Here is a 24317-nt window from a genome sequence, read left to right on the forward strand (position 1 = left end):
AAATGAAACGAAAAAAAAATACCTAAAATTTATTCCATAGCTCTGGCAAATCAAAACTTTCCCATCTTTAGATTAAAAGACATAAAGAATATACAACAAAATAGATTACAAATAGAGAAGATGTAACTATTTGCAGGTCCTCTCTGTGAAAATATAATTCTTCATACAGACCGATTAATTACCTGGCTTCAATGTCATTATTAAAGGATATTTGTCTATAATGTTCCAATTGAAAGGTAGGAATACTTTTAATCATAGGCAATTCTATACATTTAAAATCTACTTTAAACATGACATTGTAAGTCAACTATACTCTAATAAAAAATTTAAAATAAATGCAATCTACTTTATATATATATAAAATTCTAATTTTGAAAAAGAATAGGCAAAAAAGCATTTATACTAATTCCAAGGGACAAAATAAGACTGGCCTAAAAAACTAACAATTAACAATAAAAGAAAAACCACAATCATTTTAAAATTTGGATAAGTGGATCTATACAAAATATTCAAAAAAATAATTTGGAGAAATGTAAATTTTATCCCAATGAATGAAAATGGCTATATGATAAGGAAATATTTAAATATTTAATAATAACAATTAATGCTTTAGTAGTCCTCAAATAATATAAAATATCCAGGATTCAGTCTGTCTGAGTCAAAGAACAAGGAAATAAATTTAGTCAACCAAAAGAAAAGAATTCCAGAAATAAAGACGCTTGCTCCTTGGAAGAAAAGTTATGGCCAACCTAGACATCATATTAAAAAGCAGAGATATTACTTTGCTGACAAAGGTCCATCTAGTGAAAGCTATGGTTTTTCCAGTAGCCATGTACAGATGTGAGAGCTGGACCATAAAGAAGGCTGAGTGTTGAAGAATTAATGCTTTTGAACTGTGGTGTTGGAGAAGACTCTTGAGTGTCCCTTGGATGCAAGGAGATCAAACCAGTCAATCCTAAAGGAAATCAGTCCAAAATATTCATTGGAAGGACTGATTCTGAAGCTGAAGCTCCAGTACTTTGGCCACCTGATATGAAGAACCGACTCATTGGAAAAGACCCTGAAGGTGGGAAAGATTGAAGGCAGGAGGAGAAAGGGAATGACAGAGGATGAGATGGTTGGATGGCATCACCAGCTTGATGGACATGAGTTTGAGCAAGCTCTGGGAGTTGGTGAAGGGCAGGGAGGCCTGGAGTGCTGCAGTCCATGGGGTTGCAAAGAGTCAGACACGACTGAGCAACTGAACTGACTGAAAGCTCTTAGACTAATGAAAGCTCTTACCTCATTTTCCATTTCTTCAAAGTCTAAGGGTTGTGAATTACATAAGGACTGAAGCTATGGTTTCTGATTAGAATAAGCCACAAACTCTACATGCAATTCCATATTTGAACTGTCAACATATGACAACATAGCCCCATATTTTGGCTTCTAAACTGTTTTGAATGTAACCTACAGATAGAAACAGATTTTACTCCAGCCTGTACACACAAGCCTATACCTCTACATGTAAACAAATTGAAAGAAATAGCAACAATATCCACCCACTGGTTGGAATAATAGAGTCTGATGGATAGTTTACATTCTTACAGTTATATTTTTAAAATAATCATCAGCACATTATCTTTTTAAAATTTATTTCGAATTTATTTTTCTGGCTGTTTGGGGTCTTCATTGCTGCATGTGGGCTTTCTCTAGTTGTAGCGAGTGGGAGCCACTCTCTAGTTGCCGCGCTTGGTCTTCTCATTGTGGTGGCTTCTTTTGTTGCAAAACACAGGCTCTAGGCACACAGGCTCAGTAGCTGCAGCTTGTGGGCCCTAGAACACACAGCCTTCAGTAGCTGCAGCACGCCGGCTCATCAGCTGTGGCTTGTGAGCCGCAGAGCATGAGTTCAGTGGTTGTAGAGCAGAGGCTTAGTTGTTCACAGCACATGCAATCGTCCCACATCAGGGAGCAAACCTGTGTCCCCTGCACTGGCAGGCGATTCTTATCCACTGCACCACCAGGGAACTCTCTTGCTATCCTATTTTTAAAATGCTGTTTGCTAACAAAAAACACACACAAAAAAACACTATACTGGTTGCTGTCCACTAATTCCCCAAATCACTATTGGGCCTTGACCTTTATTTTAAAAATCATTAACCTAGTAACTCTTATGGTTGAATAAATTAAATTAAATATATATATACATACTTTGATTGTGTCAGAACCCAAAAAAGTCTGTAGGGAACTTGAAGGAGAATCAGAAGAATGCTGGGGAAAAAAAAAAAAAAAAAAGGACAAGCTTAGGATGCATCCAGCCTAGTCAAGCAGAGGGAAATGAAGTGAAGCGAAGCAAAGGTTTGAATTGCATGGTCTAGTCTAAGGCATTACCATAGACAAGGAATCCTGTAAGACCTTATCAATGGTAGCACAGAGCTCTTCAGTTTGCTGCCTGAGCTGTGCAGGGGAACACAACTGGAAGAATTGAAACCAGGTACTGTGTTAGCAAAGAGTTTCCGGATTGTATTTCAAAAGCAGGGGTGGATCTGAAGCCATTACCTCCAGAGGTGGGTCTAAGGTGCTGTCCTTCGAAATGCTGTCCGTCTTGGCTGGTTCGTCTAGTGCCTAGTGATAATAAATGAAATGGTTCTCATGTGAGGCTTTTAGTCAAATATACAGATAGTAAAGTCTGAATTCAAAGAAAGCTCTGGATGTCTCAATGTTTCCAAGAAGAATGATCTTGGAATCATTTCATGAGCTACTGTCGGACACGGAGGCATTGCCCACAAATGTCTACATTCTGCTGTTGAACTAGTACCTCCGATATAAGAAACCATATAACTCCTATCGGCACCCCACTGGCTTTTCAAGGTAGACATTTGAGGGGCTTTTCCCTAGGTGGGAACCTTAAAAGTTGGGACACTTGATGTTCAGCCTAAAACCTAAGGGAGGAACTGGGAGCTGGAGTTGCCCTCGCAATTGTTTGACACTGTACCAGGGGCAGGGTTAATGGCAAGAGTGTATGTCAGCTTTCCTGCCAGGTTTGATGTGGGTATTTTCTTATGAATCTGAGATGTTGGAGTCACTCAGCTGGGTTCTGGATTTCTCTCGGGGGGAATTTCTCCACGTGCAGTTTGCACATTCAGCCTATCATTGGGAGGAGAGGAGTTCAGAAGCCATCCATGTTGCCATCTTGGTCTCTCTCCTTCATCATGTCTAATATTTGTGTCTACCTGCTTTTTTCTTAATCAAATTCCAGGTAGGATTATCCATTTCTAATCTCTTAATTGGACTAACTTTTGGCTTTGATCTTTGGCATACTCATTCCATTTCAGTCACTTCTGCTTATGACTCACTATTTACTTCTTGCTATAGTCTTTGGATTTATCCTTTTTTCCCTCACAGAATCCTTTTTGTGGCATTCTGCAAGTTATGATATGTACACGATCACTATTATACAATGCTAAACATATTTTTTTAATATTTCCATTAAGTTTCCTTAGACTTAAGAGTTACTTCAAAGTAGTTTTTCTTTCTAATTTTTAGGAATATAAGTTTTTTATCCAATTTTTAAATTACTACTTATTTAGTTAGAACCAAAGAATTTCTTCAAAGTAGTAATTTCTTATGTAGTTTGAGATTTATGGTATAAGACATAAGTTTTATGTAAATATTCCATAATATCTATTCTCTAATTGTTGGCTGCAGAGTTCCATGTGTATGTGTGTGTATGTATCAGATCAAAATTTTTCATTGTTTTTTCCAAATCATGTTTAGCTTTATTGCATTCTTATGCATGTTCATTCTTATTAACAATTGAAATCATAAAATATGACATAATTGTTAATTTCTCCTTGTGATCTTAGCAATTTTGCTCAATGTCGTTTGAAGTCATTTTATTAGCTACCTTCATAGTTAGAAGAAGCATACATTCTTCATGAATTAAATATTTGTATTTATGAAGTGTCTCTCCATATCCGTAACAGTACTTTGGCTCTTAATCTCTATTTTGCCTGATACAATCAACTGTTTTTATTAGCACTTTTTACTATATCATTGCCTTTTTATTTCCAACTCTCTGCATCCAAACATTAGAAATCAGTGTTTTTTATAAATGTCTGGAATTCATTTCTTAATCTGATCAAATAATGTCTTTTAATATAAGGTAACATTTATTATCGTTTCTAAAATATATTTGTTTTACCTTTGTCTCACTTTTTCTATTTAATTTTTATTCATATTTTGAATTGTTTAATTGATTAAAGTTAATAAATTAAATTTACTGTAATTTATTTTTTCCCTGAACTAATTTGGATATCATGCCAGACAAGGCTAAGGTTCACCAAATTACTTCACTTTCTCAGGCAAGGATATACATTTCCTTGAACTTAAGAATTTAGGGCTTGTGACTGACTTTTCCTAAATGAATGTGAGCAAAGGTGATTCATAACTTCTGATGAAAGTCACTTAAGGGTGGATATGACTTTTCGTCATTCTCTTTCTTCTTCAGATACCTGAAAATACGAGATGGAAAGAAATTACATCACTGAGCCACGGTGAATCGCCAAGTTGAGCTGTACCCCCTTGAGGTGTGGGAGAAAATGAATATTTATTGTGTTAGGCTAGCTCCCTTATTTCAATAACACAGAGGAAATTGTCTGAAAGCTATTTCTTCAAAATCCATTCCTTTACATTAAATGAAATATAAAACACTAGCTATGGTCACCTAATAGAAATGCTTGAGCTTTCCTTTTTCCTACCATAGGAAAAAAAAAGTATCTTTTTTCTTTTCCTCCTCCATCCTTCCTACTTAAAATTAATTATGCATAATAGGTAGCAGGGAACAGAAAATATCATAAAGACAACTCCTTGCTGCTGTTCAGACAATTTAATTTTTCCTTGACACAGTGTTCTAACCGCTTCCTATTTACCCTGTGGGTTGGGGTGAGGTGGGGAAGGGGTTCCCACTCTACAGTGCTCGGACCCCTGAATGCATGACATTGGGCAGGTGAAATCAAGCAGAGTTCAATACTCAGAGGTGGTCATGGCCCAGGGGAAGAGAGTGTGTGTCCCATCAGGGCCACAGAAAAGTTGTGCTCAGGAAAGAGTAAAAAACCAGGGGCTGTGGGAGGCAGGCTTTGCAGGATCAAGTGAGATGTCCCTGGTTCCTTAGAAGGCTGTGGTCACCTTGATTGAATAACTACACACTGCACCTGGTCGGTCTGACAGGGAGAGTTGGGGGACCACGTCTGGAGAAGAAGAATGGGGAAGAGAGCTTGTAATTCAGCTACCTGAGGCCCTCCCAGTTCTACCAGATGCCAAGCACATAATATTGGGCCTTAGTTTTAGGCTTTACACCACATATGGCTTCTATGATAATAATTATAGAAAAGAAAAAAGTCAGGAATTAATGATCAGAATTAGGAACAAACTCCTTAGGAGAGAAGTCTGGTCCAGCCCTTCCTTGCCTCTCCAGCAACACCTTCTACCCACTCCTCCCTTGCATGCTGCTCTTTAACCACAAGGGACTTGGGTTTCTAACCTTCTAACCACACGTCATCAACTCCACCTAGATGGATCTGTCCTCCACCGTCAGCTCACTTAGAATTCCTACTCACCCTAAAGATCTTAATTCAAGTCCTTTCTAATGGCTTTTGGCGTTTGAAGCAGGCAAAGTCTTTCACTCCCTCCTTGAGATACCACATCATTCCACACATGATTTAAAAATATTGTATCATCATTATTCTTTGACTGTATCTCTATCCTACTGGACCACCTGTCCTACTACATTATGTAACTGTGGCATTTATCTTGGTAGCCTCAGGATACAGCATATGATATGTCTTCAGGAAAGACATTTAGGATGAACTGGAAGGGTGAACTGACAAATAAATGGAGTTAAATGAATCATAGAAAGAATATGATTTCAATACACCTCAGTAAAATGCTCTAGGGAAGGAGGTTGAACTCTGAATATTTTAAATAACAAATAATTTATTTTCCCACATTTCAATTAAATTTGTTTGCCATCAAAGATCTGAGTATGTGATCAGTTTAATATAATGAGCAAATATTATTTTAGCCAAAATCAAATAGGGTTATTATCCTGGTTACTTCATAGGAACTTACTAAGCAAACACATCCTTTATTATACAACTTAAAACATTGATTTTTCCTGAAGGAATAAAAAAACTACCTACACAGAATACTTGGAAAATTAAGGAGGATAACTAGTAGTATTAATATATCAGCAATGCTGAAACCTTGAAATGAAGACAATATTGTCAAATTGCATTAAAATTTGGAGGGGGGTTTATTCGAGTTTAAATAGCCTTGAAATTTTCTAGAATTGATTTTTTTATTGACAAGGAATTCTCTGTCAAGTATATCATCTTGATCCACTCCTAGCAGACTTTTTTTTTCCACTGTGGTACAAAATGTATTAAAAAAACATACATTAAATCTCTATTAACATGAAGTGTAACCATAGATTGCTTTTTGACAACTTAGCAGGACTGTATTGATGTTTCTTATTCATTTTAAGTGAAGGTCTCTCAGAACACTCTCCAGTAAAAGGTTTTATAAAAACATATATTTTCCACCAAATTGGAAGATAGCCAAGCAAGGCATAAAGAGAACATACTTTGAATCCCATTTTTCAAGATTCTTAAGTAATGGTTAGAAGTATTCTGATTAAAATTTGTTATATTTTGCTCAGCACAACCAACTTTGGGGCCCAGTTTTTGAAAAGACACATAGTCTCTTTCTGACTTTAAGAAAAAAATAGTTTCTGAATTCAGTATGATTTTCTAATTAAGGGCCAAGAACCAAGAACACCATTGCAAATCAAAGTCTTCGTGAGATATGCCTACGCATTTTAACAGGTGTTCCTCGTCCAAAAGGAGCAGTTCTCATGGAACCGCAGTCAGTGTTAAGTAAGATATGTTAAACCAGCAGACTGATTAGAACCTGCTCTCTTTGGAGATAGGATTAAGTGCTAAAAATCTGAAAACAGAAAGAATTAGTTGCACTCTAAGCAGAATTAGAAAGTAAACTGTTTCCAAACAAAAAGTTATATAAAAAGACTGGTAAACTTTTTGTGATGCCACGACTTTCTAACTGGATTGGATTTCAAAAATTTCATGGGTAAGTACTGTATTTTAGTAATGATAAAATTAACCTCCCAAAAAAACAATTCAGGCAGAACCCAAATGTTGCTATACTTTGTTAACCAGGAATTGGGTAGAAAAATCCTCTAACCATAAGAGATTTGCTTGATTTTCAGTCATTAATACAAAACCATTTGTAAGACTGGAGATATTCTCAGGCAAATAAATCTCATTTTGATTCTCTAGTCGGAGAATAGCTTTCAGACCTGAAGAAAGGGGGGAAATGTACACTGTAAGCCAAAGGGGTTTCCATTATAAAAGTATAGCTTCTTTAAAGATCTAGGAATATTTATCAATAGATTATTTTCACGTGATTGGTTTAAAAATTTCAAGAATTGAGGAAATTTACTTGGTGTTTGTAATCCCAAGATCTTTGGAGGGTTAAATATCCGTTCCTCACACACAGAAGGAATGGATTTTTGGCAAATCATTAGGCTAGTTTCAAATCCATTCATCAAGGCGCAATGGCAAAGCCTCTGGACTTTTTCTTCATTTAATCAAGGATATCAGAAGGATGTTTCTGATTTCCAGCCGGCACCTCCTCCACTGTAATCCACCTCCTCTCTTTCAGTAACTTAAGGAATTGTGCTGGTCTGTATATCCTCATTCACTCAAGTCTTGTCAGAACTAAGCCATTCCCAATTCCCTTTAACTGTTCCTCATTTTAAAAAAAAGCTTTTGCTGCTCTAATTTAATGAATATTTAAACATATTTTAGCAAGTAATAAAAAAATTATCTAAAACCATCATCTCTTGCTGAATATTTCACATTAGCTCACTGACATCACTGTTGCATGCAGATTAGGGAAAAGCCAGGGGGTAACTGGATCCCACTTGAGGTCCATTTCAGCAACTTACTACCCCTGCTGCTTTTGGAAATGCAGTTGACATCTTGGAGCATCAAAATCCTTACAGAGCTGCGAAGATAGTAAAGCATTTAGCTCCGTGTCTGATACACTAAAGGACTCAATATGGCGGCCGTCATGGTATTCTTTAAAAGGCGCCAAGTCAAAACCAACTTACTTTCCCTGTAACAGAGGCCCTTTATATCTTTTCCATGGAATTAGCATTCATGAGACTTATTCTACCCCAAAGGAAGACTCCTAACTACCATACACTAGGTATCTTTATTTTTATAATCCTATGAGCAAAAATTTGGCTTAAAATCCTGTGAAATAAAATTGGAAATTTTAGAGACCTACCCAGGTGAGGCACCCCACTCCAGTACTCTTGCCTGGAAAGTCCCATGGACAGAGGAGCATGGTAGGCTGCAGTCTATGGGGTCGCTAAGGGTCGGACACGACTGAGCAACTTCACTTTCACTTTTCACTTTCATGCATTGGAGAAAGAAATGGCAACCCACTCCAGTGTTCTTGCCTGGAGAATCCCAGGGACAGGGGAGCCTAGTGGGCTGCCATCTATGGGGTCGCACAGAGTCGGACACGACTGAAGTGACTTAGCAGCAACTCAGGTGAAAACTGAATTAATTTATTCAATGAATGCTTAACAAAAGCTACTGCATTTTCTCACAGTTTATAGTAGGGAAAAAGAAAAATCCAATATGTATATTTAAATATGGTTTAGTAAGTGTTTTAAAAGAGTAGTTGAGTGGTAGACAACTGCCCAAGGGCAACCAGTTAGTATAGACTTGGGTCCTGGGCACTTCTCCACTGCTAAACAAATTGGGAACACATTTACTTCTTGAAATAACCTAAATTAAGACACTCACTCTAGTCTAGACCATATGCTTAAGTTAGTAACCAGATTTTGTTAAATTTTTAAGACATGCATTGATCTTAAAATAGTCTCACCCGAAGACATATGATTAATCTGATTAGAGTTTAAAAAGTCACCTTTAAAAAAATTAAACTGGCAACTTAGAATAAAACATTTACATTGACAAGATATCTCAAATCTTTACTTTTCTATTTTTTTAGCATAGTCCTCCCTATTGTCTTTGAAACAACTGTTTATATTCTCCTTCCACCAGGAGAAATAAAATGATTTTTCCTGTAATCTTCATTTAAATAATTCTGTAGTTTATAGGTGCTATTTATAAAACTGATCTACTCTAAAATTCTTTCAGACACACATAGGTTATGAATTGAATGCACAGTAATATCATTTGTTGGAAAAATTAGTACCTAACTGTAGCCTTGATTTTATCCCGAGAGATACTTGTGAAGAAGGCAACAGATATAATACTTCCAAAGAAAAAGTGTATTATTTCATGGAAAAATAGCAATCACCATGAGACAATAAATATTCATATTATTTGATTACAATGAAACATTCCTTTATCTTTCCTATCCTTAAAATAATTGCACAATAAAAATAATAATCCATGTATTTAGAATATAAATGTGTTTCCTTCAGTTTCACCTTTTACCTATTGCTATTGGACTTAGATGATAAGAAAAATTAGTCAATAAGAGAGAGATGTTTAACATTCTCTGAAAAGGATAACAGTACCCATATGGAGAATAAAAAATAAGGTCCATATCAAAATTATTTCCTCTACAGAACTTGGTATATTGTTGAACATATGGTAATAAGGACAGTCATGAATGCAAATTCATCTAATTATTTTGTTCCTGCTTTATAATCACTTGTATTACATCCTCATCTCAGTCTTGGAGAAGATGATTATTGGCAGGAGATTAAGTCAAAGACCTCGATGCCAACACATTAAAATATGAAGCCTGACATTCATCTTTTCCTGTAAAGCCTTAGTTAAGGCTTAAGCTAAAAATGCTTCCCTCCTAAACATTCATGGAGGGGAAATGATAGAAAATGGAATAAGCTATAAATTTAAGTTTGATGTGGACAATAAATTATAGAACAGAAGTACCAGATACTTCATATCCTTTGTCAACAAAATGCACTCTTTTGAAAATTATGGGCTTCATCAAGGGGTGATTAAAGCTGAAACCAGTTGGGGGATCCAATGAGAGCTTAAGGTCTAATCAGAAGGGATACCTGTATTTCAATTTGGAGAAAAGTTTGCTTTAAAAAACAGTATTATTTTTTAAAGTGATTCTGGTTCCTCATTAATTATACTATATGCTATAAAACAAAACATGGTATAAGAAATCTGACTGGGGGAGAATTGCTGAACTATCTTAAGATGAAGTAAATGGGTTCATTGCATCTCCAAGGCGGTCCCCAGCATGGACCCTAACAGAATCCCGTAGTGACACTGTGGCATCACCCCTCTTAACTGTACTGTTCTGCATGATATTAAAGGGATCTCCGAAAAGTTTCTGGGATTCAACATATTCCAAACTACAAATCCTCCCCCAAATAGATGAGCCTCTTATTATTATAGTCCTAATTTACCCACTCGATTCAGAAATTAGTCCCTTTGATTTTGATGGCATAGGTGAGTTCTATTGTATAAACCGGATTTATTTTTTTAAAACTACAACCATGAAAGAAACAACACAGTATAATTCAAGAAATATGATGGAAAATATATAAACTCTCATAAAATCTTGGGATAATATTTTTATGAGTTAAAAATTCTTAAACGTAAAGTTTCCCATTGGGGAGTACATAACATAGGAAAGCCAACCAAAAAAAAAAACAACCAAGCATCATGTTATATCCTGTGACCCTGAAGCAATTCAAGTATTTGTGGTCCAAAAACAATATCTTAGCCAAGAGACAATTATCCACACTAGATAAATGTATTGTGTGCTCAGTCAGGCTAACCCCTGGTGCATAAATGCATTAGATATTTTAAATTAGATATCATGATATTTACAGATGTTGTACTAAAAACAAAAATGATAATTTTACTGAAGAGTATGTTTTGTTTGAAATTAAAAACACAAACCCTCTCCTTTATGAACTTGTGTTAGGTTCAGTAAAAACTAATACCACCAAAGACTTTATGAAATGGGTTTTGATGAAATTTGAAATTAAGCTAATCATTCTTCATTTTTAATGACTGACTAATAAAGTATAATCCTTAAAATCCATTGAACTGAAAAAGACAGAAATTCTGAAACCAGGAAGTCTGCATGGCTGGTGAGGGAAGAGCTTCTCTCATGTCTGTGAAGGCAGGCCCTTGTGAGCAGATTTTGGAAACGTCCATCTAAATGGGCAGAGGGTCTATGGTGAAGGAACACTTCTACTAAGACTCCACATGGTAACTCTAGACATAGGATAAGGGGTATCTGGTGACATGGTGATGGTGTCACTTCCTCATGCCTCCAGAAATCTCCCGCTATTGGAAATCTCCCTTTTGAGGGAGTGGGGGGTGGGCATGCAGCATGCAGGATATTAGTTCCCCAACCAAGAACTGAACCCGTGTCCCCTGCAGTGGAAGCTCAGAGTCTTAACCACTAGACCACCAGGGAATTCCCCTATGTTATCCTTCAATGAATCATAAAAGGTCAAAATTTGGAAAAGAAGCTAGAGGAAAAAGCTACCCATCTGCCTGCAACCAAGTAACTCCCACCCCACCTCAAAGGATTCAGATATATAGAGCATACTCTGGGCCACAGTTGGATAACAGTTCGTTATCAGAGATACACAATGTAAGAGATTCTGTCAACTAATGTTCACTTATACACCTCTTAGCATTCCCCACTAACAATTCCTATTTTTTAGACAAAGGAATATACAGAATGTGAGAACATACAGTTTTATTCTCCAGATCATGCTAAAAATTTTAGCATGTATATTCAAAAACCAGTAGTCAAAATATCACCTGGTTGGAAATACTAACATTTGACAAATAATAATATTATTTGAAACACTATAATTGCACACACACACAAAAATGGGCTTCATGCAATCAAAGATATATTGCCTAAATAAATAGCGTAAAAATAACATAGGAACTATACCATGTCATGAACTTGGTAATTGATTTCATTCATTTCCTCCACTGGGACTTCATTAGAGCCTTTGTAATGGACTTGTGAAACAAGAGGCTTTAATGTAATTTACCCAGCGAAGCAGAATCCTGTAATTTTATACTTTATGACTCTTAATAGCAAATCAAAAATGCCCTGGAGCCATGTGAAAGCAGCTGGGTCACTGGAAAGGATTTCCACCTTCTATCTCCTTCATGGAGGTCAGATCAGTGAGAAGGATAAAGATGTTCAGACTGTGATCAGATTTAAGAGGTTAAGTTAGGTGCTTGGCTAATGCATTTCCACCCTGTGGAAGCCACTGTAGTGTGTTCAAGTGAAAGTGTTAGTCGCTCAGTCGTGTCCAACTCTCTTTGGCCCCGTGAACTGTAGCCCACTAGGCTACTCTGTCCATGGAATTCTCCAGGCAAGAATACTGGAGTGGGTTGCCAGGCCCTCCTCCAGGGCATCTTCCCGACCCAGGGGTTGAACCTGCATTTCCTGTGCGTCCTGCACTGCAGGCAGATTTTTACCATCTGAGCCACCTATGAATCACCCAGTTTGAAAGGTGGCCAGTTGCCCAGATGTAACCCCATTTTACCTCTACTCCGTCGACTGACCAATGTGAACAGAAGTGGACACCCTTACATATTTTTTTAAGATTTTCTATGGGGACTTTATTTTTAAAGTCTTTACTGAATCTGTATAATCCTGCTTCTGGTTTATGTCTTGGTTTTTTGTGAGGCATGTGGGATCTCAGCTCCCCAACCAGGGACTGACCCACACCTCCTGCACTGGAAAGAGAAGTCTTAATCATCACGGGACCACCATCCTGGAAACACTTAAAGTTTAACAATTATTTAAAATTCCAAAGGACAGGGATATACTCAGAGATACACGATGTAATCAAGTTTCCCAGAGCTACCTGACAGCTCCTACCCAGACTCTACTGATAAATTAATGATGTCTCCAATTCTACTCACCAAGATGCTTTCACCATGTCATCCTAAACTAAAAGCAGCATTTTATTTTGGTAAATGCAAAACTTGAAAACAGAAATTTTCTAAAGAACATGAGCAATCTTAGAAAACATCACCAAAATGTACTCTGCTTTTGAGCCAACACTGACCTTCTGTTCCAAAAGCAATGTGTTTGTTGGGATTGCTGCAAAAGCCTTGTAGCTGGACTTGGTCTTGTATTGCTAGAATGGGGGGTAACCAGAAAGTAAGAATGGAGTTGAAAAGGGGAAAGAATGTGACATAAGTTTAGACCAGTTCTACCAAGTTAAACGACATGTTATCAAATGAAGGAAACAATGATTATGCTTCAACAACTTGCTTTTGACAGAAAAAAATTAGCTCTTCCTGTTAATGTTTTATTAGAATGAGAAGCAAAGAAATACCACAGTAAAACATCAGCCTAGGGATTATAGGCAATTAGATGGTATATCATTTCAGAGTTTAAAAACATTCCTTTTTACAAAGTTATATGTAAATTTCTCATTGGCAGTATGCTGTGACAGGAAGACTATTGTATAAATATTTGGGGTATTTTTGCTTGATTCTCAAAGGAATGTGGGTCTTTTTTTATGGTGCTGTAATTAACAAATATTATGCCAATAAGTTTAATTGAACTTGATACAGTCTCTTGCATCATTTATAAAAACAGTGATCAGAACACATAAAATCTGGTAATAATGTTTAAAAAGTAGTATTTTGAATAGATGTGATAGCAATTTAACTCCATAATGGGAAAACTAGGAGGCCACTAGAAGGTCTTAAATTCATTTTTTAAACTTCATCACCCTCTCCTCACTTTCCAATACAGTGATATTAAAGAATCAAAAGATAAAATATTCCAAGTTTTAAGTAAAAGTTGGGGTAATCCAGTTCAGTTTTGTAGAGTATATGGGGTTGAGCATGAGGAAACTGTAGAAATCAGAATCATAGACATAATCAAAATCCCAGTGTTGACATTGCTCTGGGTGCCAAGTTCAAGGTTCCTCTCATTTCAAAAGCTCCTGTCTCAGGCAGCTTCCCCACCGGCCCCAGAGCTGTGGGAAACTGGCGCACAGCACCAGGCTGTCTTCATCCCCTGCAAGCAAACCAAAGGGTCTACAGAAGAAGACAGAGTAATCAAGTAAAATAAAAAAATGCCAGGGATGGAAGAAGCAATGCTTCGGCCCCTTCAAGCCCTGAGTCTCTCTGTTGACCTGGTACAGTAAGCCCCCCACATATGAACAAGTTCCATTCCAAGAGCGCATTGGTAAGTTCAATTTGTTTTTAAGTCCAACTAAGTTAGCCTAGATACTCAACTAATACATTTGGCTATATGGTACTGTACTATAATAGGTTTGTAATACTTTTCATACAAATAAAATGTACATTAGAAACAAACACAAAAAATGAAACATTTTCAAATTTACAGTACAATACCTTGAAAGGTTCAGTACTACAGTACAACAGCTGGGATATAGAGGCTGGCATGAATGTTCACATCTTTGAAAGGCTGAAACCTGAAGGTTCATATGTAGGGGACTTACTGTACTGCTATAGTCTCCAGAAAATAATGTATTTAGATTAATGATTGAAGCAAAATACCATCTCAACATGGAAAATAAGAGCCAACATCTATAACTAGGAAAATGGCATGCATTGCCTCATTTAATTTTGCAGAATCCCTATAACTAAACAATCATTAAGCAAAGGCTATGTGGTGAGTTCAGATGACTCATCTAAGACCACAGCCCATATAAAATCTAAAAGATTTGGAATTCAGGTCCACCAGGCCCATATCTCTCAATAATATATCTTCTCCTAAGGAATATCTAAACAGATAAATAATGCAGAAAAAATGTTATTAATACTCCACAGTGGTTTTGTGGGTATTTAATTGCAACAGTAGTTGCAATAATAATTAACAATCACTACCCTCTAAAACGGAGAAGGCAATGGCACCCCACTCCAGTACTCTTGCCTGGAAAATCCCATGGATGGAGGAGCCTGGTAGGCTGCAGTCCATGGGGTCGCTAATAGTCGGACACGACTGAGCGACTTCACTTTCACTTTTCACTTTCATGCATTGGAGAAGGCAATGGCACCCCACTCCAGTACTCTTGCCTGGAGAATCCCAGGGACAGAGGAGCCTAGTGGGCTGCCGTCTATGGGGTCGCACAGAGTCGGACACGACTGAAGCGACTTAGCAGCAGCAGCAGCACCCTTTAAAAGCTTACTAGGTACCCTCTAAAAGCTTACTGTGTATTATCTCCCTGAGTTATCAAAACAAACCTATGACGTAGATACTATATTACGTTCACTTTATATATGGAAACTAAAAGGCTTCCCTAATAGCTCAGTTGGTAAAGAATCCGCCTGCAATGCAGGAGACCCCAGTTCTGTTCCTGGGTCGTCAAGATCCTCTGGAGAAGGGATAGGCTAACGACTCCAGTATTATGGCCTGGAGAATTCTATGGACTGTATAGTCCATGGGGTCACAAAGAGTCGGACATGACTGAGAGACTTTCACTTTCACTTCAAAGCAGAGAGACGTTAAGAAAGAACTTATCTAAGGTCTGCTGCTGCTGCTGCTAAGTCACTTCAGTCGTGTCCGACTCTGTGCGACCCCACAGACGGCAGCCCACCAGGCTTCCCCGTCTCTGGGATTCTCCAGGCAAGAACACCAGAGTGGGTTGTCATTTCCTTCTCCAATGCATGAAAGTGAAAAGTGAAAGTGAAGTCGCTCAGTCGTGTCCGACTCTTAGCGACCTCATGGACTGCTGCCTACCAGGCTCCTCCGTCCATGGGATTTTCCAGGCAAGAGTGCTGGAGTCGGGTGCCATTGCCTTCTCCGAGGTCACTAGCTACTAAATCATAGCTGGGATTTGGACATGGGTGCTCCAGGTCAACAGCCATGACTCATCTACCATAGGACCTCACCTCATCTTTCAGGGTGCATAACTATTTATAACCTTTGCTCTCCTATCCTCAGCTGCTCTAAAGAATATAGCTGAAAAGCCTGGTCAAAGCAATATCTTGCTATTATACACGTAATGCCATATAATATTAGAATCAGAAGTGAAATTGAAGGCAATTTGGTTCAACCCCCTTAGCCAAATCCGATCCCTTGTTCAGCCACACCTCCCAAGGTAGCACGTTTTGTTCTGTTAGAATTAGTACAAAATTCTCCATTATATTGAGACAAAATATGGTTCTGCTAACTTACTCCTAGAGGATATTGGTCCTTTTTTTCCCTGTTTGACTAAGAGCTCTCTTCTGTGTGATGGTTATACTGCTATCTCTATCAACCTTTTTCTTACTGATCCTCAACTGAAGAACTCCACTATCATTTTCCTCTGTAAATATTCCTTTAACATTTTTAAAATTTAATTTTGATTTTATATTAGAGTATACTTGGGCAATGGCACCCCACTCCAGTACTCTTGCCTGGAAAATCCCATGGACGGAGGAGCCTGGTAGGCTGCAGTCCGTGGGGTCGCTAGGAGTCGGAGACGACTGAGCGACTTCACTTTCACTTTTCACTTTCATGCATTGGAGAAAGAAATGGCAACCCACTCTGGTGTTCTTGCCTGGAGAATCCCAGGGACGGCGGAGCCTGATGGGCTGCCATGTATGTGATTAGCAGCAGCAGCAGCAGCATACTTGATTTACAGTGTTGTATTTAAAAAATGATACAAATGATCTTATTTACAAAACAGAAGCAGATGGACAGAATTTGAAAACATTTATGTTTACCAAATTCTGTTTACCAAATTTGAAAATTTATGTTTACCAAAGGGGAAAGGTGCGGGGAAGGATAAATTAGGTGTGTGGGATTAATATATACACACTACTATATGTAAAAATTTAAAAGATATGTTTAACTAGATGTATTTTTAACACAAGGCAGAATATCATCATCATGTACATGATATTGACAATAAACTCAATTAATACAGTGAAGATAATAATCATAGGAATTGTCTCCTTAGTTTTTGTGTTATGTTTAGAATACAGAAGAGCGTGAAATTGAAGTCATTTTATATATTATTGGATCACAGTGACTATGCTAGAGCCTAAAATTCCTAATTCTTTCATCTCTTTTTTAAAATTAATTTATTTTAATTGGTGGCTAATTACTTTACAATATTGTGGTGGTTTTGCCATACATCAACACGAGTCAGCCACGGGTGTACAGGTGTCTCCTCATCCAGAACTCCCCCTCCAACTCACTACCCACCCCCATGGAGAACAGTGTGTAGAGTCCTTAAAAAACTGGAAATAGAACTGCCATACAACCCAGCAATCCCACTGCTGGGCATACACACAGAGGAAACCAGAATTGAAAGAGACACATGTACCCCAGTGTTCACTGCAGCACTGCTTACAATAGCTAGGACATGGAAGCAACCCAGATGTCAATTGGCAAATGAATGGTAAGGAAACTGTGGTACACAGACACAATGGAATATTACGCTTTCATTTCTTTTTAACATTTGGTTTATATTTGGTTTGTCATTGTAAACTGTAAAGTTAATAACTTTATGTTATTTCATGAACCATTTTTATCTTCATTCAAGTCACAGATTAAGGATAGAAAGCTCTTGCCTACTGGATTCTGCCAACCTGATGGGCATTGAACCATCTTGTAAATTTACTTGGATACAGCAGTCCAATTAACAGAGTCATTCAACAAATTATTATTGAGTATCCACTTTGTCACGTGTATTGTTCTAAATATTAGAGATTCAGCAGTAAACAAAACTCACAAGACTTTACTCTCTAGAGTTGATATCTCATTGAACTGAAACAAATGAACAATAAAGAAATAATAAAGAAAAGTCCTAGAAAGATAAATAATATTCAGAAAATTAAAGTAAAATGATGAGATAGAGAGTGATCTCAAGAATGCTTTGGATTAAACATTCAGAACAAGTGGGAATTCACAGGAATACATCACTAGACCTCTAATAGGACTAGTGGAAGATAGGAAAAAAGGAAGATATCTTTCCTTGTTCGTGGTATCATGAGAGACATCATGAAAGCTGGAACCTGGAAGGCATTCAACAAACGTCTATTGCTTTAAGAAAATCTCTCACTTCCAGTTATAGTTGTTTTTGTAAACAATCACAAACTAAGAATTTGCCATAATTTTCAGAATTTACCTTGGAATTTTGTGTGAAAAAAAATTGCTTGCTTCTTTTTTCTGGTAAATCTCTTCCATAATTTACAATAGTTTTGCAATAGAAGTCGTAACTTAATCCTTCTTTTTTTGTGATATAATTTTTCTAGACCAGGAGACTGTACTTCTTTACAGCAACCAGATGTCCTTTCTAATACTTCATCTATCTGGAGCCTTATGCATCTCTAAGATATATTTTCCCTTCATGGATCAAGGCAAATTGAACATGGTAAAGTAGGAAAGAGCAAGATTGAATATCAACATATTAAGAATCAAGGAAGTTCCAGAAAAACATCTATTTTTGCTTCATTGACTATGCCAAAGCGTTTGACTCTGTGGATCACAACAAACTGCAAAATTCTTAAAGACAACCCTACCTATCTCCTGAGAAATCTGTGTGCAGGTCAAGAAGCAACAGTTAAAACCAGACATGGAACAATGGACTGCTTCAAATAGGGAAAGGAGTACGTCAAGGCTGTATACTGTCACCCTCTTTATTTAACTTATATGCAGAGTACATCAAGCGAAATGCTGGGCTGGATGAATCACAAGCTGGAGTCAAGACTGCCTGGAGAAATATCAGTAACCTCAGACATGCAGATGACACCTCCTTTATGGCAGAAATGCAAAAGGGCAAAACGGCTGTCTGAGGAGGCCTTACAAATAGCTCAGAAGAACAGAAGCTAGAGGCAAAGGAGAAAAGAAGAGATACACCATTTGAATGCAGAGTTCCAAAGAATAGCAGAGAGAGAGAAGAAAGCCTTTCTCAGTGATCAATGCAAAGAAATAGAGGAAAAAAATAGAATGCTAGAAACTAGAGATTTCTTCAAGAAAATTAGAGATACCAGGGGAACATTTCATGCAAAGATGGGCACAATAAAGGACAGAAATGGTATGGAAAAGACAAGCAGAAGATATAAAGAAGTGGCAAGAATACGTAGAAGAACTACAAAAAAAAGAGATCTTCATGACCCAGACCCAGATAACCATGATGGTGTGATCACTCACCTAGAGCCAAACACCCTGGCATGAGAAGTCAACTGGGTCTTAGGAAGCATCACCACGAACAAAGCTAGTGGAGGTGATGGGATTCCAGTTGAACTATTTCAATTCCTAAAAGACAATGGTGTGAAAGTGCTGCACTCAATATGCCAGCAAATTTGGAAAACTCAGCAGTGGTCACAGGACTGGAAAAGGTCACTTTTCATTTCAATCCTAAAGAAAGGCAATGCCAAAGAATGCTCAAGCTACCGCACAATTGCCTCATTTCACACACTAGCAAAGTAAGGCTCACAATTCTCCAAGCCAGGCCTCAACAGTACGTGAACCATGAACTTCCGGATGTTCAAGCTGGATTTAGAAAAGGTGGAACCAGAGATCAAATTGCTAACATCCACTGGATCATAGAAAAAGCAAGAGAATTCCAGAAAAACATCTATTTCTGTTTTATTGATTATGCCAAAGCCTTTAACTGTGTAGGTCACAACAAACTGTGGAAAATTCTGAAAGATGTGGGAATACCAGACCACCTGACCTGCCTCCTGAGAAACCTGTATGCAGGTCAAGAAGCAACAGTTAGAACCGGACATGGAACAACAGACTGGTTCCAAATTGGGAAACATCAAGACTGTATATTTTCACTCTGCTTATTTAACTTATATGCAGAGTATATCATGCGAAATGCCAGGCTGGATGAAGCACAAGGTGGAATCAAGATTGCCAGGAGAAATAATAACCTCAGATATGCGATGATACCACCCTTAAGGCAAAAAGTGAAGAGGAACTATAGAGCCTCTTGATTTGGAAAAGCTGGCTTAAAACTCAACATTCAAAAACTTAGATCATGGCATCTGGTCCCATCACTTCATGGCAAATAGATGGGGAAGCAGTGGAAACAATGACAGACTTTATTTTCTTGGGTTCCAAAATCACTGCAAGTGGTGACTGAAGCCGTGAAATTAAAAGATGTTTGTTCCGTGGAAGAAAAGCTATGACCAAGCTAGACAGCGTATTAAAAAGCAGAGACATTACTTTGCCAACAAAGGTCTGTCTAGTCAAGGCTATAGTTTTTCCAGTAGACATATATGGATGAGAGTTGGACTATAAAGAAAGCTGAGCACTGAAGAATTGATGCTTTTGAACCGTGATGTTGGAGAAGACTCTTGAGAGTGTCTTGGATTGCAAGAAGATCCAACCAGTCCATCCTAAAGGAGATCAGTCCTGAATATTCATTGGAAGTACTGATGTTGAAGCTGAAACTTCAATACTTTGGCCACCTGATACGAAGAACTGACTCATTAGAAAAGACTCTGAGGCTAGGAAGGATTGAAGGTGGGAGGATAAGGGGACGACAGAGGATGAAATGGTTGGTTGGCATCACTGACTCGATGGACATGAGTTTGAGCAAGCTCCGGGAGTTGATGATGGATAGGAAAGCCTGGCGTGCTCAGTCCATGGGGTTGCAAAGAATCTCACACGACTAAGCAACTGAACTGAACTGAACTGAATGGCAGAAAGTGAAGATAAACTAAAGAGCCTCTTAATGAAGGTGAAAGAGAAGAGTGAAAAAGCTGGCTTGAAACTCAACATTAAGAAAACTAATGGCATCTGGTCCAATCACTGCATGGCAAATATATTGGGAAAAGGTGGAAACAGTGACCAATTTTATTTTCTTGGACCCAAAAATCACTGCAAATGGTGAGTGCAGCTATGAAATTAAAAGACGCTGGCTCCTTGGAAGAAAAGGTATGACAAACCTAGAGAGCATATTAAAAAGCAGAGACATCATTTTGCCAACAAAGGTGCATCTAGTCAAAGCTACGGCTTTTCTAGTAGTCATGTACAGATTGTGAGAGTTGGGCCATAAAGAAGGCTGAGCACAGAAGAATTGAAGCTTTTGAACTGTGGTGCTGAAGAAGACTCTTGATTGTCCCTTGGACTCCAAGGAAATCAAACCAGTCAATCCTAAAGGAATTAAGTCTTGAATATTCATTGTAAGGACTGATGCTGAAGTTGAAGCTCCAATACTTTGGCCACCTGTTGAGAAGAGCCAACACTTTTGAAAAGACCCTGATTCTGGGAAAGATCAAAGGCAAAAGGAGAAGGGGGCAGCAACAGATGAGATGGTTAGATAGCATCACTGACTCTTATTGCCATAAGAGATGCCTTTTACGTTCACTATATTTCCTCTGTGTTTTCTTAACAATATTCTAATTTGGAACATATTTCTTTTTCAGCATTTCAAGGCTTCCAGGTATTAAATCAAATATATTGAGTTCTCTTCTTTGGTTTAAAATTACAAATCACTCCAATCACTGTTATTATAACTCAAATAATAATAATAGGCTGTAATATTACAGACTGGAATCACCATTAACAAATCATATAAGGTAGAACCAACTAGGCTGACTTTGAATCCAGCAAAAAAAATTCAATGATAACTATTATATCTCTTCAATTTACAATCTATGCTTTCAGCCATCATTCAATAAATATTTCTTAAATATCTACTACATGACAGGTGCAGGGCAAAGTTTAGGTTTAAAAAAAGAACTGGTATTTTGTAAACAAGTTTATCAGAGCTAATTCTATTTAGAGGCAATGCTAGATATTGCAACATAAATCCTGGGTGTGAAGATGAGGATAGCAAGAGCACCCTTCCCCTTCAGAAAATATTTCCCACCACTGTTGTTACCATCACCCCTTCATTGTGTGTGCGTGTGTGTGTGCTAAGTCACTTCAGCTGTGTCCGAGTTTGTGCGACCCTATGGATTGTAACCTGCCAGGTTCTTGTGTCCATGGGATTCTCCAGGCAAGAATACTGGAGTGGATTGCCACGCCCTCCTCCAACGAATCTTCCCAACCCAGAGACCGAACCTGTGTCTCTTACACCTCCTGCATTAGCAGGCAGGTTCTTTACCACTAGCGCCACCTGGGAAGCCCAGGTAAAAGTGTCAGTCACTCAGCTGTGCCCAACTCTGTGGACCCTATGGACTGTAGCCCACCAGGCTCTTCGGTCCGTGAGCTTTCCCAGGCTAGAATACTGGAGTGGGTAGCCATTCCCTTCTCCAGTGGATGTTCCTGACCCAGGGATTGAACCCAGGTCTCCTGCACTGTAGGCAGATTCTTTACTGTCTGAGCCACCAGGGAAGCCCGCACCCCCCATCACTGACACGTTAAATTCACCACAGGCTCTAGTAATAAAGAGCTATGTGACCTCAGAACAAACTGTGCTACTTGCCTTGAGAATCAGGGATTTGAACTTATGGTTACACTTTCAGTACAGTCAGCTTCTCTGTCTAGAAGCATGCATCTCATGGCTGAGAGCATCACTCCAAATGTCTGCTTCCTGCTCCTCAGGGACCCTGTTTACACTGCCCTAGTTAGCGTCTCCCTGAGACGAAAGCTCAAGCCAATCCTGATCCAATTCACAGGAGGAGGCTGCCCAGACATGTCCCTTACATCTGAATCACTGGCAGAACACAAGGTCCACACTGAGCCTGATAACTGAAGTGCTGTGGGCAGAGCAGGCTGGCTGTAGATAACGGCCAGGCAGAGAGGCTGCAAGCTACTAGGAGAAGTTCCCCGGACAGTTCTTCCCAGGTCCCTTCTCCATGGCCGATTTATTTTTGTGTGTTTCTAGCAAGTGTATAGCATTTATTTCATTGCATTACAAGATTCTGCCATCCATATTAGCCTCATAGGTCATTTAGAGGAGAGATTTTATATTATTTCCAACACCTAGTACCAAGCTGGCAAAGAACAAATGTTCAGCAAATATTTGTTGACTTAAATTGAAACATTTCATTAAAAATTACAATAAGATTCAGGAGGTATAAAAAAATTTTTTAATTCCTCATCTGCTGTTCAAGTCTTAGAAAAGTCTCTTTGAGTTAAATTGCACAATCATCCCTTAGTAAAAATGCAAAACTCCCTGAGGAGTAAGAAACTAGGGCTTTGGTCAATCATTGTCACTTGAGTGTGAATCCTTCCCAAGATGAGTTTGGAAAAGCTAGCTGAAGAGAAGCAAAAGAATGGGATACAGAATTGGTTAGTTCTGAGATAGCAGGGATGTGACAATCGTGAAAACCTAGAATCCCCAGAAAGGTGCCAAGGTGGAGGAGGTGGAGGAAAAGACAGTGAGACGAAAAGACAAAAAGGAAACAAAAAGATACCCATGTCTAGTATCAGCTATTTTAATGACATTTTACATACAGCTGGCTTTGACCATGGCTGAATGTTTGCTAATCTACCTACAAAATATACCCAGAAATATTATCTTCTCCTTCACTGCCACCAAAGCCACCACCGTCCATCACTCCCCCACCCCCAGGTGGTTGCAACAGCTTCCTAAGGTCTTCCATTTTCCCTCTCACCCTCTAACGGTCACAGCACAGCAGCCAGATAGATTGAATTGTGTCAAATGAATGAAACTGGGTCATTTGTAGAGATGTGGATGGACCTAGAGACTGATACACGGAGTGAAGTAAGTCACAAAGAGAAAGACAAACACTTTTTATATTAAATATATTAAAATGTATAAGTGGAATCTAGAAAAATGGTACAGATGATCTTATTTGCAAAGCAGAGATAGAGACAGACATAGAAAACAAATATATGGATACCAAGTGGGGAAGGGGGGTGGGATGAATTGGGAGATTGGGATTGACGTATATATACACTATTGATAGGTATAGGATACAAAACTAACTAATGAGAACCTATTGTATAGCATAGGGAACTCGACTCAGTGCTATGTGGTGACTTCAATGGGAAGGGAATCAAAAAGAAGGGGGTTATACATGTATATGTGTGACTTCCCAGGCGGCTCAGTGGTAAAGAATCTGCCTGCAATGCAGAAGACGTGGGTTGTGTCCCTGAGCCAGGAAGATCCCCTGGAGAAGAAAATGATGACCCTCTCCAGTATCCTTGCCTGGGAAATCCCACGGACAGAGGAACCTTGTGCGGGCTATAGGCCACGGGGTCGAGAAGGGTCAGACTTCACTCAGTGCCTAAACAGCAACAGCAATATGTCTATGCGTAGCTGATTCCCCCTGCTGTACAGTAGACACTAACACAACTTTGTAAAGCAACTACACTCCAGGAAAAATTAAATAAATTTAAAATATAAA

At 38.4% G+C, this 24317-nt stretch overlaps 1 protein-coding gene across 25 annotated transcripts in view; it reads right to left on the reverse strand.

Annotated features, from left to right (window-relative positions):
• The window catches only part of MLIP (muscular LMNA interacting protein), a 294647-nt gene that overhangs the window by 93236 nt on the left and 177094 nt on the right, over nt 1–24317 (reverse strand). For 20 of the 25 annotated variants that reach the window (XM_059880529.1, XM_059880531.1, XM_024983829.2 and 17 more), the window contains 4 exons: nt 13139–13210; nt 2539–2604; nt 2371–2454; nt 2191–2250 (listed from right to left, as the gene is read on the reverse strand). In XM_059880529.1, coding sequence (XP_059736512.1) covers nt 2191–2250; nt 2371–2454; nt 2539–2604; nt 13139–13210 — 282 coding nt within the window. The remainder of the gene's footprint in view (nt 1–2190; nt 2251–2370; nt 2455–2538; nt 2605–13138; nt 13211–24317) is intronic. The other 5 variants (XM_059880520.1, XM_024983824.2, XM_059880522.1 and 2 more) reach the window with 3 other exon arrangements.

Source organism: Bos taurus, chromosome 23 (genome assembly GCF_002263795.3).
Source record: "Bos taurus isolate L1 Dominette 01449 registration number 42190680 breed Hereford chromosome 23, ARS-UCD2.0, whole genome shotgun sequence".
Lineage (NCBI taxonomy): Eukaryota > Metazoa > Chordata > Mammalia > Artiodactyla > Bovidae > Bos > Bos taurus.